At 40.0% G+C, this 12,718-nt stretch overlaps 2 protein-coding genes across 3 annotated transcripts in view; one reads left to right on the forward strand and one right to left on the reverse strand.

The window, feature by feature from the left end:
* Window positions 1-698: 698 nt before the first annotated feature.
* Window positions 699-9,803, reverse strand: tpx2 (TPX2 microtubule nucleation factor). 2 transcript variants are annotated; one of them, XM_088439952.1, is made up of 15 exons: window positions 9,740-9,803; window positions 9,340-9,488; window positions 7,536-7,622; window positions 7,294-7,369; window positions 7,122-7,184; window positions 5,992-6,109; window positions 4,529-4,697; window positions 4,289-4,427; window positions 3,951-4,164; window positions 3,700-3,795; window positions 3,455-3,622; window positions 3,237-3,383; window positions 2,956-3,067; window positions 2,679-2,845; window positions 699-902 (listed from the first exon to the last, which is right to left on the reverse strand). In XM_088439952.1, the coding sequence occupies exons 2-15, from the start codon at window positions 9,449-9,451 to the stop codon at window positions 792-794; spliced, it is 1,779 nt and encodes a 592-aa protein (XP_088296078.1). In that variant the 5' UTR covers window positions 9,452-9,488; window positions 9,740-9,803; the 3' UTR covers window positions 699-791. The 2 variants fall into 2 exon arrangements, with proteins under 2 accessions (XP_088296078.1, XP_088296079.1); XM_088439953.1 differs by lacking the exon at window positions 7,536-7,622.
* Window positions 9,804-10,349: 546 nt separating this feature from the next.
* The window catches only part of LOC148427651 (rho-related GTP-binding protein RhoA-C-like), a 3,286-nt gene continuing 917 nt past the window's right edge, over window positions 10,350-12,718 (forward strand). The window contains exons 1-4 of the mRNA XM_088439958.1: window positions 10,350-10,450; window positions 11,703-11,858; window positions 12,354-12,474; window positions 12,560-12,690. Coding sequence (XP_088296084.1) covers window positions 11,703-11,858; window positions 12,354-12,474; window positions 12,560-12,690 — 408 coding nt within the window. The 5' untranslated portion in view covers window positions 10,350-10,450. The remainder of the gene's footprint in view (window positions 10,451-11,702; window positions 11,859-12,353; window positions 12,475-12,559; window positions 12,691-12,718) is intronic.

The raw sequence follows: 12,718 nt of genomic DNA on the forward strand, positions 1-12,718 counted from the left end.
TTTGAAAGACCTCCACAACCATACGTTCACATTTAACATGTATTTTTTGTAATCATCAATTTGAATCCCTTTCGATGAACATTTGGACGAATATGCATACAACCAAAAATAATCTACTATCATCAGTAGCACTTTAGCTTAGCTAGCTTCACAAAATGCACCGACATTAGCACATGTACCTGTAGATTCTAGCATAGTGGTTTCAGGTAGTTAGTTGTGATTAACATTAGACACTGGCTAAGTGTCAATTCACATCTTTTTCTACTCATTTAGAGTACATTTCAAAACGGAGTTACACAACTTCAATTAGTTTAGGAAATTTCTTTGCAAAAACTTTGAGGCCTAACTTCTTTGAAAGCAGTGACATTGTTGATCCAAGCTCAACATGATAGCTCGAAGGAAATGTAAATAAATTGTGGGTCTTCTCTTCCTTCCTACTTTTAAAATGGCCGTCATATTTCGGTGTTACTGTTCAGCCAAACAGAATTTAGGTTATATGCTTTTTCCCTACCCCTCTACATCTGCTTCTATGATGTGGATGCCCAAAGCAGAGCAGGACAAAAGAAATGTTCCCTTAATTATGAAGTACAGTACTCGGATTTATTAATACTTCAGAATCTGTGATTCATCCCAACCTTTGCCGCCGCCAAGGTGTACTGAAAAATGTGAGCGTACAACTTGAAACTTGCAAATTAATTTTGAACAAGATCTTTATTGAAATAAAACAAATCTTGAATGAAATAAGACAAAATACAGATAGAACAAGGGCATTAAAACAAAAAGGAAGCTAATTATAAGCGGAAGCGGTCAGAAAGGTTTGGAGACTGCGGGATGGTGAGTGGAATATCACTCTTCTTCACTTCCACAACCTTGTAGTGGCGAATGGGTTGTGCCTTGTGGACCTGTAGAGACGAAAGAGGCAGGACACCAAACTATATGAAATAAACAAAAAAATGGATGGGTGGATTCAACACAGAATTGAAGGGCCCGTATGTAGCATGGGAGTTAAAGTTTTTGGAAGATTTTAACCATGTTACAATGTTGATTTCTCACCCAAAGTGTTATTTCCCTTCATTGATGCATTTCTAATCATTACTTGCTTATTCCGCAGTCAGCATCGCCCCACCCGAGCACAAAAGACTTGTGAGAGGCCTGATGACGATAGTAAGCCCTCGTGCCACCCTTGCAAGAGTAAATACACGCTGACCTTATTCACAACTATTAGTTTCGTTTCGGTTGGAGTTGAGGAAGAGAGATTTGGCACGGCCAGGTAAATGGCAAAATGTATTTTTTTGTTATAATGTTTGACTGTATAAAATTGTCAGTGGCAAAAAAGGGGGGTTTGGGAGCGCACAGCAGGACAATCACCTCCTGTAGCAAATAATTCATCCGCGGGCGGAAGTGTGGTTATGAATATGAGTTTCCAATGGGGACCAATTTGATAGGATGACCGGCTCTTAGTGAACGCAGTCACTTGACACTGTTGCATTTTAATGTCGGTAAAATGCCTGTTTTCGCTGCTCCATTCTCTTAGCCGGGATAGGCTCTAGCAACCTGTCTGAGGATAAGCAGTCAAGATGATGGATGGCTCTTTTGTGGCCAGCTGACATTCAACGACATCATGAAGGGGGCGAGGCAGCCACACAGTGATTTGTGCCGTTTCAGTAAACGAGACCTTTCACTTTTTGGTTAGGAATAAAAACTCGTTTAATTTAAATTGTTAGTGTGCCAAATGTAATTTATGTGCATACGTATATTTAACCGTGGAAAAAGAAAATAATTATCCTAACAACATGATCTAGGTCCTTTAAATGAAAAATGGTTCTTTGCAACTCAAAAGCTTTGCAATTAGAGGAATACGATTTCAAGCTGCATACTGCAATATTCATTAGGCTCCAAATCGTCAGTTTTATCTTTTTTTTTTTTTTTTTTTAAATAATGACGGCTAAGTTAACTTCATGGAGAGATTAGTCACCCGTTTGATGCTCCAAATCACAGGTGTCAAACTGCAATGATCGAGAGCCGGTATTCATCAGTTTGAACCTTCTCTCTCAAAACGCACCTCTTTCAAATGATTATGATCATTTAGGCTAATAAGCTAATCATTTGAATCAGGTGTTTTGAGGAGAGCAAAGCGGAAAACATGCAAGACACCAGCCCTCAAGGACTGGAGTTCAACACCTATGCAATCAATCTTTGTTCACCTGATGGCTGAAGTCCTTAATCCCTGGATGTCTTTTGCGCAGGAATAAGTGGAAAGGCAATGTTGTGGTTTCATGTGTGTAGCTCAGATTTAGCGTTTTATGTCCTTGAGCTGTTGTGTCTGTTTATACGTTTTTTTTTTTTTTTTTAATTTCTCTGTACAGCACTTTAGTCAGCTGTGGTTGTTCTAAAGTGCTTAACAAATAAAGTTGGATTGGATTGGATAGCTCTGACAAATTGCACTTATTTTTAGTAACATTCTGTTTTGAATGTAAATTGATTCGTCACAATAATCCAGATTTACGATCAAAATAATTTAGCTCAAAAATATTTATTCTGTACAGCATGTGACCTAAAGTGCAGAGTTTTTGCTACCTAAACATCCCCTTCTTGTGAGGCAGCTGTGACAGACTCTAACTTTGACATGACCCCAAAAGGTAACATGATCTAAATAAATAAATACATTTTGCACCCACTTGTTGTTCTCGTAGTTTAGCGATCTCAAGTTTCTCTTTCTCCTCAGCCTTTCGCCGCTGTTTCTCTGCTATCATTGCGATAGCAGCCTCCTTCTCACTGAGATGCTGAAGAAAGTGTTCACGTTCTCGGGCACGTCGCTCTGTTGCCAGCTCAAAGTTCTCCACAACTGCAGAAGAGTAAAGTTTTTTCATTAAGGACCGACCGCTGGGAAGTATTGCTTAATCCTCACTTACACCTTGTCTAAATAAGGACGCACGAATGACCAACAAAACTTACCCACTGCAGCACGATCTTCCTTTTTCGGCTGGAAAGGTTCTTTTTGTGTAACTTTGCTGGGCTTTGCTTTAAACGTTGCTGCCTCCTTGATCTTTTTCTGCTCTTCTTTCATCTACCCCAAAAGTACAATAATTGACGTTAGGATAAATTCATATAGGCTACAAACCCTGTCATTCAATTATTGATTAATGTCTGAAGCAATCAAAGCAAAAGCAGGAGGGCAGATCAATTTGAGTAATAAAATCTGGGTGGGCGGTTGTTGGTTACACATCCTCACGTACCATTCTCTCCAAGCGGTCATTCTTGTCTGTGCCACGTTCATCGAGCAGAAGTCTGAAGGGCTCGGGCTTGGTGGACTCAGGCTTCTTCTTTTCAGGGAGGCTGACCTTGTCAAAGTGCGGCAAAGGCTGAGCCTTGAAGACTGGAACCTAGGGGGTGGGGACATTTTCACAAATCACTCGTAGGAACAAATGCCGGCCAAAAAGCCAACTCATCTCACCTCCTCCTCCTTTTGCTCCCTGATGTCCTTGAGTTTCTTCCTCTCTTGCTCCCTCTGCTCAAACGAGAAAGGACACACCTCGGTGTGTTGCTTTTCCTGGAGTATGGGCTGGAATGGTGTTCCAAAGTGAGGAACAGGGGTATGCTTGATTGAAGGGATAGGTTTCACCTAAAAAGAGGGCACAACGTCATTCCATGCAGGATGGTGAGGGAATTCCACTTAAGCTCGGTACACAAGGTCCTCACTTCTTCAGTTTTCACGTCGACACGCTCTTTCTTGGCGAGGATAAAGGCTGGTGAATGTGGCACAGTTGGGTGCTTCACTTTTCTCTCTGGCACACCCTGTTGATAACAACCCAGGATAATTTGTACAGAATAAAACCTTAAATCACAAAACTGTCTCAAAGAGATTCACAATCCCTGATCTAAACCCCAAAACTACAAAACCAAAAATCTAGCTGAAACAGTTGATGTTGTTCTGAAGCGGTTGATCTCACCACAACTCCTTCAAGAATCTTCTTGGGAAGTTCTTGTGCTTTGAAAGTGGACTGTGGCTCATCTTGGCGTTTGGTCGCCTGCCTCTCCTGGAGCCTCTTTTCAATGTGCATGGTGAATGCCTCTTGTACAGTGGAGTCCTTCACCACAGGCTTCCTCACAGACTCTGGCTTCTCGAGAATCTTTTTGTTCAGCTCTTGGGCCTTGAAAGTTGACCTTTTCAAATGCAGCACCAGACATGATAGTTTAGCAATCTAAATCCTACAGTAGTAAAAACACTTGTCTCAAATGAGGAAAAGTGATAGTGGGGAAAAAACTTGAACGCTCAGGCAAGACTTACTTGTGAAGTTCCTCCAACTTTTCGGCCTCCTTTTGAGCACTGCTTTTAACCGTCGTGGGTCGGCTCCTCAGCCTTGTGGCGAACTTTGGGGACTGAGGGCGAGTGAGGCGCAGTCGCTGGGCCTTTGTTTTGGCCAGCCCTGTAAATAAAAAAGAAAAACCTTTTAAGCATTCATTTTGTTCTGTGTGCCTCACTCAGCCACTCAATATACAGTATTAACAGCAACAACAACTGTCCCACCTTTGGCTGCTTCCTGCCGACTCAGCTTACGGAAGCGTTGAGGGGTTTGTTTCTGTAACTGCATGATATGCTCAGCCAGTGGTACATAGGAGTCTTTTGTCACCTTTTTCTTGTTGCTCGTTAGAGGGTTTCCAGGTTTAGAAACACTGCAACCACCTTGCACATTTGTCTGACAAAACAGAGGCAAGCTTATGAATCAGGACTTAAAATTGGTCACGCCTTTTTTTTTTCCTCGTGCGAGTAAGAATTCTAATTCTTCATTCATTTTTATGCTCCTACCTCCACCTTGACATTTTCAAGTCTTGTATAGTTTTCCAGCTGCTTTGTGCTTTCATTTGGACAGCATAAGCATGATGCATGCGACGCCCCGACCCCGCGAAAAAAAAATACAAATAACACATTTTCTGTAATACTGAAAGTACTCCTTAGAACAGAAGTCCATTTTTATCAGTGCTTTAGTCGCATGAACGGCATGTGTGAATAGTGATATAATATCCCCCCATACATACAACCTCCATATAAGGTTACACACGACTAATCATAATAATGTAAGAACATAATGTGGTTGGGGATGGGTGTTACTGGCTGCATGTAGAGAGACCCAGTGCTTACACAGCGTAGTCAGGTCACATGGGTGGAGATTAGGACCAGCAGCAACGTTGCATAGTGGGGGTGTGTATGTTCTGAAGTCTGTGAATGTGTGTATAAGAGTGCCCTTGAGCTGCCAGTCCAGTCAACCAACAGTCTTAAGGCCACCCGATAGTGAGTGGAGCATAAAGATTGTATCTTGAGAGCTCCTTGTCTTCTGAGGGAAGAAGTCCAAATAGCGGCCTGGAAGAAGGCCGATAAAGTGTGATTGAACATGTGTCCATTGCATGAGACTCCGAATGAGTTTCATTTAGCCGAATTAGCAATAAATCACTTGATGTGAGCCGCCAACTTCCCCATGATGACAACCACTCTGCTTGAGGATTCACTACCATGCACTACCAAACCAAATTGGCCCAGAAATCCCCCAAATCACTTTAGGAACCTTTGCTGACAGGTAGAGTTGCCATAAATAGTCGATATTGTCAATTACTATTATAATACGACAGTGTTTTCCCATTGTCGCTTGAATGTATGATTTATTTTACGTGTCATTTGCTCATTTCCACTTCAGCGCGTTTTCTTGAAATTGGGAAGTTCCACAGGAAGTGTTTTCCCTTTCCTTGCCCCATTCCTTCACTACTTTCCCCCCTTCCACGGTAGAAGAATAGAACATGCTTGGCAGGAGAAATCAAAGGGCTGATCTGGCAACACGGCGGTGGCACGTACACACCAGGAGAGTCAGTGTCTATCGAGTTGCAAGATCATTTTGGGTCTGTAGGCTTTGATGTCATTCATAGTGACAGCCCTACTCACAATTATGACACAGAAACTAACTGATGAAAGCATTTACAAGACTCCAAGAGGTTACTTACAAACGTGGAGCGTTCTTCATTTAGGTAACTGCCAGATGAAGTCAATTCAGGTTCTCCGTTGCAACGGTGTTCCACTTCTTTGCTGATATCACTGCTGGCTTCTACTTGCGTCACAGCACTATTAAGAGTTACAGGTCACAGTACTAAAATCGTGACAGATAGAGGAATATCTGCAAAGTGTTTCCTCTAAAACTTTTCTTCAGCAGCGGGAGCAGGTATTCCAAGGAGCTTGGTATGCTTGATGACCGGGACCCCAAAAAATGGGGCGGAGTTTACTCAATGTGTGAAACACTAGTGCCACGCAAATGAGCACACAATAATCTTTTCACCCTAAGCATATTGTTCTATGTGGGCCCAAGGCTAATGTTAGCCCTGTGGCTACCAACTTTTTCAGTTGGTCTCAACGCACAGGATTCGGTCCCACACTTTCTTGGGGAGGTAGAGAATGACCATATTTGCTGATGCATAGTCTTAATTAAAGCTCTTTTTTACAGTCTCAATTAAATCTCTTTGAAGCTGATAGCTGACAATTGCTAGTGTTTACGCTGTGGATACTTGTGCCGTAGCATACAATGCAATGTAGGCATTCGGAACATGTGATTGGTGTATGTTATTGCATCTTCCTTGGTATGTTTTTTTATTGATGTGCACACCACAAAAAGTATTTGAATATTGTCACGTTCATTTATGTACCAATTAAAGCAGGTAAGCTTGTACATTGCAACCAGATTACATTTTTACCAACACACACTGTAAAGCTGGACACGGGGCTAGAATTTTGAAATGGCGGGCTGCTGCCCCAAAATGAATGTAGAGGAAACACAGCTGCATCTCAATACCACCTCAAAAACCTAGTCTGTAAAATCGCCTTAAAAACAAAACAAACAACCAAAAGAATAAAAAAACAAATGTCGAACTAAAGTTTGCACCTCATTACAAAAAACAAATGGGAATGTAAAGACCAAGACTCAGAGCTCATACCTACAACCCTGTGGATAACAGTATTTTTTTCCCTTCAATGTTGGGTGATACTCAAAGTGGTTTCAAAGCGCGACAATCACAGTAATCTTATTCTGCCTTTGTTTATTATCTCACATAGCATGAGAAAATGAAGATGAGATTGTACTTACTTTTTGGTCCTTTTGACAAGTTGAGAAGAAGAAGAACTAACTTTCCTCTTACGGTTTGACATTCTTAAAAAAATAAAATAAAATAAAATAAAAATGTGACCCAGTTCTGATACTCAAGTGCAAGGCTAAAAATGCAAGTCTGTAATCTTGAAGTTCCTAGTCATACACACACCTGCATGGTTCATCTTTAGTCTGCATCTTTGCCACTGCACCGCCATCATGTGGTGTGGAATTGGCCACCTTAGGAACTGACAATTAAACGCCACATTGTTATTAAAAGAACATATTACCTCGCACACGGGTGCACACACGTGGTATGCATGGAGTAGCAACAGTCTGGTGCTCTTTTGACAACCTAATCAAAATGATGTGCACCCCTGTCTGTTATAAATCAGCATACAACACAAAACGAACCTGCATGCGTTACTGCAATTCTCACTGGACCCTTAACGGCCGTGTGGTTAGGAGTAGCGCTCTGTGGCTGATCAACCGCTTGCCGATCTGGAGAGGGGGTGGGTAATAGAAAATTAACTAATTTTATATTATTAAGGGTTAGGATTAACCAACAAAGAAACCACAGATGCTCATTTAGTTTTGCATCATACAGTATGCCACTAAGTAGCACTGATGAAAGATCGTGGCCCCATCAATCATTTAAATTGCCTAACGTTGTCCTGAATGGTAGACACCTAAAATTTGAGACACTGCAATCAAAACAGATTTACAAATGCCAAGGTGACTGGTACATTTCACAGATGTGTGTATTTTAAAAGGACCTATTATCATGGCATTTTGACTTTCTGACAGTTATATATACACACGATAGGTGCATACAATTTACCTTCGTCACAATGGTGAGTTAATTTCTTATGAAATATATTTGGTTGTTTTTTGTCGTTATTTTTTTTTTTTTTTTCTTGGTAGAGAATTTCTAACCAGAAAGTGAAACATCTCACCGGAAGCTATGCCTCTTACCATGTGGTTGCCGTGTCCCCTTCATGAATTTATTCTAAAGCAAACCGCCCATGAAACGATTAAGGAAAAAAAAAGCGAACGTTGGAGAGTTCAGTAATTGAAGTCTGAGTGAGTAAAGAAGCCAAAAACAAGTGTTTTACTGACATCAAAATGAACCCGAGAGGCATCAAAACTAAACACGTGTAAAGAGACCAAATACAGTAACTCAAATATAATTTGCAAGGCCCCTGAGGAAAGAGAAAACCTTTCGTGCCCCCCCCCCCGACTACAAGATTATTATATGTAAACATTTTATGAGTATACCTAAAATGATATGCTTTTTAACATTAAGAAGAAGAAAAAAAAAAAACAATCTAAATCGACTTTCCACAACTGGCAACTACTACGGGGTTTATACTAGTTAGTTTACAACAGAAAAATAAATAAATAAAATAATGAAGTGCACCAAAGTGCCTGAAATTCAAAAGAGGGAGGCCAAATGTATTTTTATCGCAATTACACTTCACAAGGCAAAAAAACAAAAGAAAGGCACACAGGAACCGAGAAAGAAAAAGACGCAATGGTGGGCCAGGTGTAGAATGAAGGAGCTGCTGAAGACATTGTGATGTGAGTGGCTACCAGACTAGATTTAGTAAATGTGGTAGCTTTTTTCAAAACTTTTCAGCGCAGTGTACACATGTATGCAAGCCAATGTTTGTAAGGTGTTCTGGATGTTTGTATTTATAACGTAAAGCGAATGAGAGGTAATAGAATGTGTATTTATTAGACTTTCTATAAGTCTATATGAAGTCTATATGAAGACATGTTAGGCACAATTTCCAATATGTCTAAATATGCTAATTACAGTATATAGTTGTATACCGGCTATACTATGACAATAAAGGCAGTCTATTCGATTAAATGTCCCATCACTTCAACATTAAAAGTGTGATATGAATTGCAATGTATCACTAATCTCAGTTTTAATTTAGGAATAAAACAGTGAAGTTTTAAAGTAAACAAAAAAAAAAAACACACACAAAAAACATAAGAGCCTGTCTTTTGAAAGGGACTTGGACAAAGCACATTCATTTGCCATCATAACTAAAATATATATTCTAGGGCAGGGTTGAGAAGAAAAAAAAAAACAAGACAAGCAAGGGCGTAAACCATTTCCAATCATCATAATTTGCTGTTGCGAACCGTCCAACCGTAGACAGTGGTTTGTAAAAAGAAAGTTAACGAAAAAGTAGTTAACACTTACCGAACCACGCATCGTCCCAGGGCTCGTCGGCCAACTGCTTGAAGTCGACGACGTGGCGAGGCGCGTCGAAATCGTATCTGCCCGCTGGATCGCGGACGCAGTTATCGTCCATTTTAACAAAGTGCGTAGATGTTCACCGAAGAAACGACCTAAGACGTATAAGTAAATGTCAGTTTGTCTCTGACCTGGGCAAACGTTCAAGCTTAGTTGACAAATACTCATGAGATTGAGCAGACCCAGTGCGAAGGCCGTGTTGCAACACGTTGATTGTCACACAAAAACATTAGTTAAAGTTGAACAGCGTTAAATAAAATGCCATCGTTTAGCTACTTACAGACTTTTGGGCGTTATTGTTGCCATGCCAGAATTAAAAGTCATAAAAGTGTACTTAAACACCTACCGTTTTTGTGGAAAAAGCGCAGCCCAATGAGACAGAGTTTGTGCCTGAACCACAAACGACCAAATGTAATGGCGGTGCCTTTTTCAAACTGTCCAATCGCTGATGTCGGGCTCGTCACCTCAACGCCTATTGGTTCAATTGAAGTCAAAACCACAGCGCCCCCTAGACAACGATTCATGGAATTTTCACCCTTGGTCTAAATCAAGAAGAAAAATATCATGCTTTAACTGTGAACTAAAGATTTTGTAAAGCGAGGCATTTGAAACGTGTTCGTGCTGTCTTTATGAAAAAAAAAAACAAGTCACGAATCACAATTTCTGAGATATTTTGCATAATATATTAATGCGTTAGAGCAAAATCGAAATACGTACAATAGATTTCAATTGTACATATTTATTTATTGGTTTAATTTAGGACAGATTCTTATTAAAAAGGAGAATATTTAACGAACCTAAAAGTACCTGGTATTGGCGATACTGAAATCAGTATGTTTATTTGATACCAACATTGTGCAGGATTGTTTTTCATAGCCCCAATTGAAAACAGACATATGGAAGGAGGGGCCGGCAAGTGACAAGCAGCATTGTCAACGCGGTTTTCCATTGGCTGAAGAGTATGTATGGTGATGACGCAACGTTCCAACGTTTGAGGAACTGATAAACCTCTACCGGAAAACTAAAAAAGGCGAATATTTCGAGGGTAAAAATCAAGGTATGTTATATTTTCGGCTATCTCTTTTGACTGTTGTATTTTCTTCTGTTGCTCTGTATGTATATGAGGCGCTTCTAGAAATTACAGAACATAAACTGTTGCTTGACAAGCGACCTTCTGTCAAAATATGCTAGCTTTTAGCTGCGTCCTCGCACACTAGGTAGCTCGATCGCAATCTTTGTTCTCGAACGCAGCTCTCACAGTATGTCTAATTAAAGAAAGGTGTTTGAATCCATGTTGAAACGACAATATTAAAATTCCACGTTTCGTCGAATCGTTGTAATCTAACATGTAATGCGATTAAATATAGTACGTTTTTGCCGATTTTCGTCCCCCATTAGAATTGTTTCAGCATAGGGGAAATCCGCTTATAAAAATCACTCAAATGTATCCATGTTAATATGAAGTAACCTACACTATGAGACCAACATCATTTAAGAGAAAATTTTTGGCACTGCCATCACGATCCTTTTCTTGTCCCATTGATCACGTATTGGTCCAAATTAAAGTACATACCTGTCTACCTTTTATTGACAGTATTACAATGAACACATTATTGGAGCAACAGACGCTCTAGAATTGTGGTACATCATGCAGTAAGCGTTCATCATTGATACATTCACAGTTCAACCTATTCTCAAATTCATATTTGCGTGTTACTTGTGTGTGTGTGTGTGTTTTTAACATACTTGCCGAAAATCTCCCAAGTTTTTTGTGTGTGCGTACTTTATTAAATTCCCGAAGATGACACAAGACAAAATCTGTATAACATTCACTGCGGAAGTGCTTGCTCACACACACCTACACCCCTCGTGCTTGCTTATTAATTACTTCATTTATAAACACTTAATTTGTGCAAACAGTTATTTGTGAGAAGAACAGTGTACACAGTTAAAAAAGGCCATTTGCCATGTAAGTATTCAGTTGTTTTTTTTGTCAAGTAATTTGTTATGGACATATTTGGAGTGTTTTGTTGTTGTTGAGAACATTTCATAAATATGGCCATTTGTGATGATGTTTTTAAAAAACGTTATGATTAGCTTCACAAATGAATCTTTTCTGCTACGTGTAGAATATGTGCACACACTGAGGCCAACTGGTCTGTCTAGTGCTAATATATTGAGGCGGTGACGCATGAAAGGCAACATAGCTTAGACTAAGCCCAAAGGTACAATGAAGAAAACAATGTGTGATTCATCACATTGATTATCCTAAAAAAATAAAAAAAAACTTTTCTTTCTCATCCTTTCAGATGGCTGCAATCCGAAAGAAACTAGTAATAGTGGGAGACGGAGCTTGTGGCAAGACTTGTCTTCTCATTGTGTTCAGCAAGGATCAGTTCCCTGAAGTGTATGTGCCAACAGTGTTTGAAAACTATGTAGCAGATATTGAAGTGGACAGTAGACAGGTAATTCGTACTAGATTTTCCACACAGCAATTGATTGAAAAAAATTGTCGACTTTTTGGATGTGTAAATACGAGGGCTTTTTTTTCTGGCTAAAAGTTAGCCGCTTTTGTCTCAGTAATATTACCGCATATATTGTGATTTTCAAGCTGCTGTTTTAGAAAGTGTCTCACTAAAATTCACACATAAAGGTAACTACACCTGTACAATGAAAATAAAGGCATTGCATTTTTTCTATGAGAACAGTAATTTTAAGCAGATAATAAGACTGGAATTTGTGACACAGTTTGACACATGGGCCAGCCATCATGTGTCCTTTACTGACAGTTGACCACATTGGTGAATCACCATGTGCGTTGTGGTACCGAACATCCCTTGTGTATTTGAAATCTTAAACTGGTGACTGTCTTTTAAATGTGAGCTGTTAAATATCTACAGAATCATCTATCTGTGACATTTGTGGTGACTTTTTTTTAATTTATTTTTTTATGTTTGTAGGTAGAGCTGGCCCTTTGGGACACAGCAGGTCAGGAGGACTATGATCGCCTGCGACCTCTTTCTTATCCAGATACAGATGTCATCCTCATGTGCTTCTCCGTTGATAGTCCTGATAGTTTAGGTGTGATGGCTCCCTTGATATACATATCTTTGCGTCTTGCTCTACACTGGATGTTTATTTGTGTATGTCTATGTGTACAATGTAGAAAACATCCCTGAGAAGTGGACTCCTGAGGTCAAGCACTTTTGTCCCAATGTGCCCATTATTCTGGTGGGAAACAAGAAAGACCTCCGCAATGATGAGCTCACACGTCGCGAGTTGGCAAAGATGAAACAGGTGATTGAGAAGGGTATTGCTAATATAG

This window comes from Hippichthys cyanospilos, chromosome 2, assembly GCF_059441005.1.
Source record: "Hippichthys cyanospilos isolate Australia breed blue-spotted pipefish chromosome 2, RoL_Hcya_1.0, whole genome shotgun sequence".
NCBI classification, from domain to species: Eukaryota; Metazoa; Chordata; class Actinopteri; order Syngnathiformes; family Syngnathidae; genus Hippichthys; species Hippichthys cyanospilos.

Coding starts and splice junctions, on each gene's coding strand:
- tpx2 (XM_088439952.1), bottom strand. CDS start 9,451: ATGGACGATAACTGCGTCCGCGATCCAGCGGGCAGATACGATTTCGAC. Junction 4,165..4,288: donor AAGTTGGAGGAACTTCACAA/GTAAGTCTTGCC, acceptor GCATTTGAAAAG/GTCAACTTTCAAGGCCCAAG. Junction 2,846..2,955: donor GGAAGATCGTGCTGCAGTGG/GTAAGTTTTGTT, acceptor ACTCTTCTGCAG/TTGTGGAGAACTTTGAGCTG.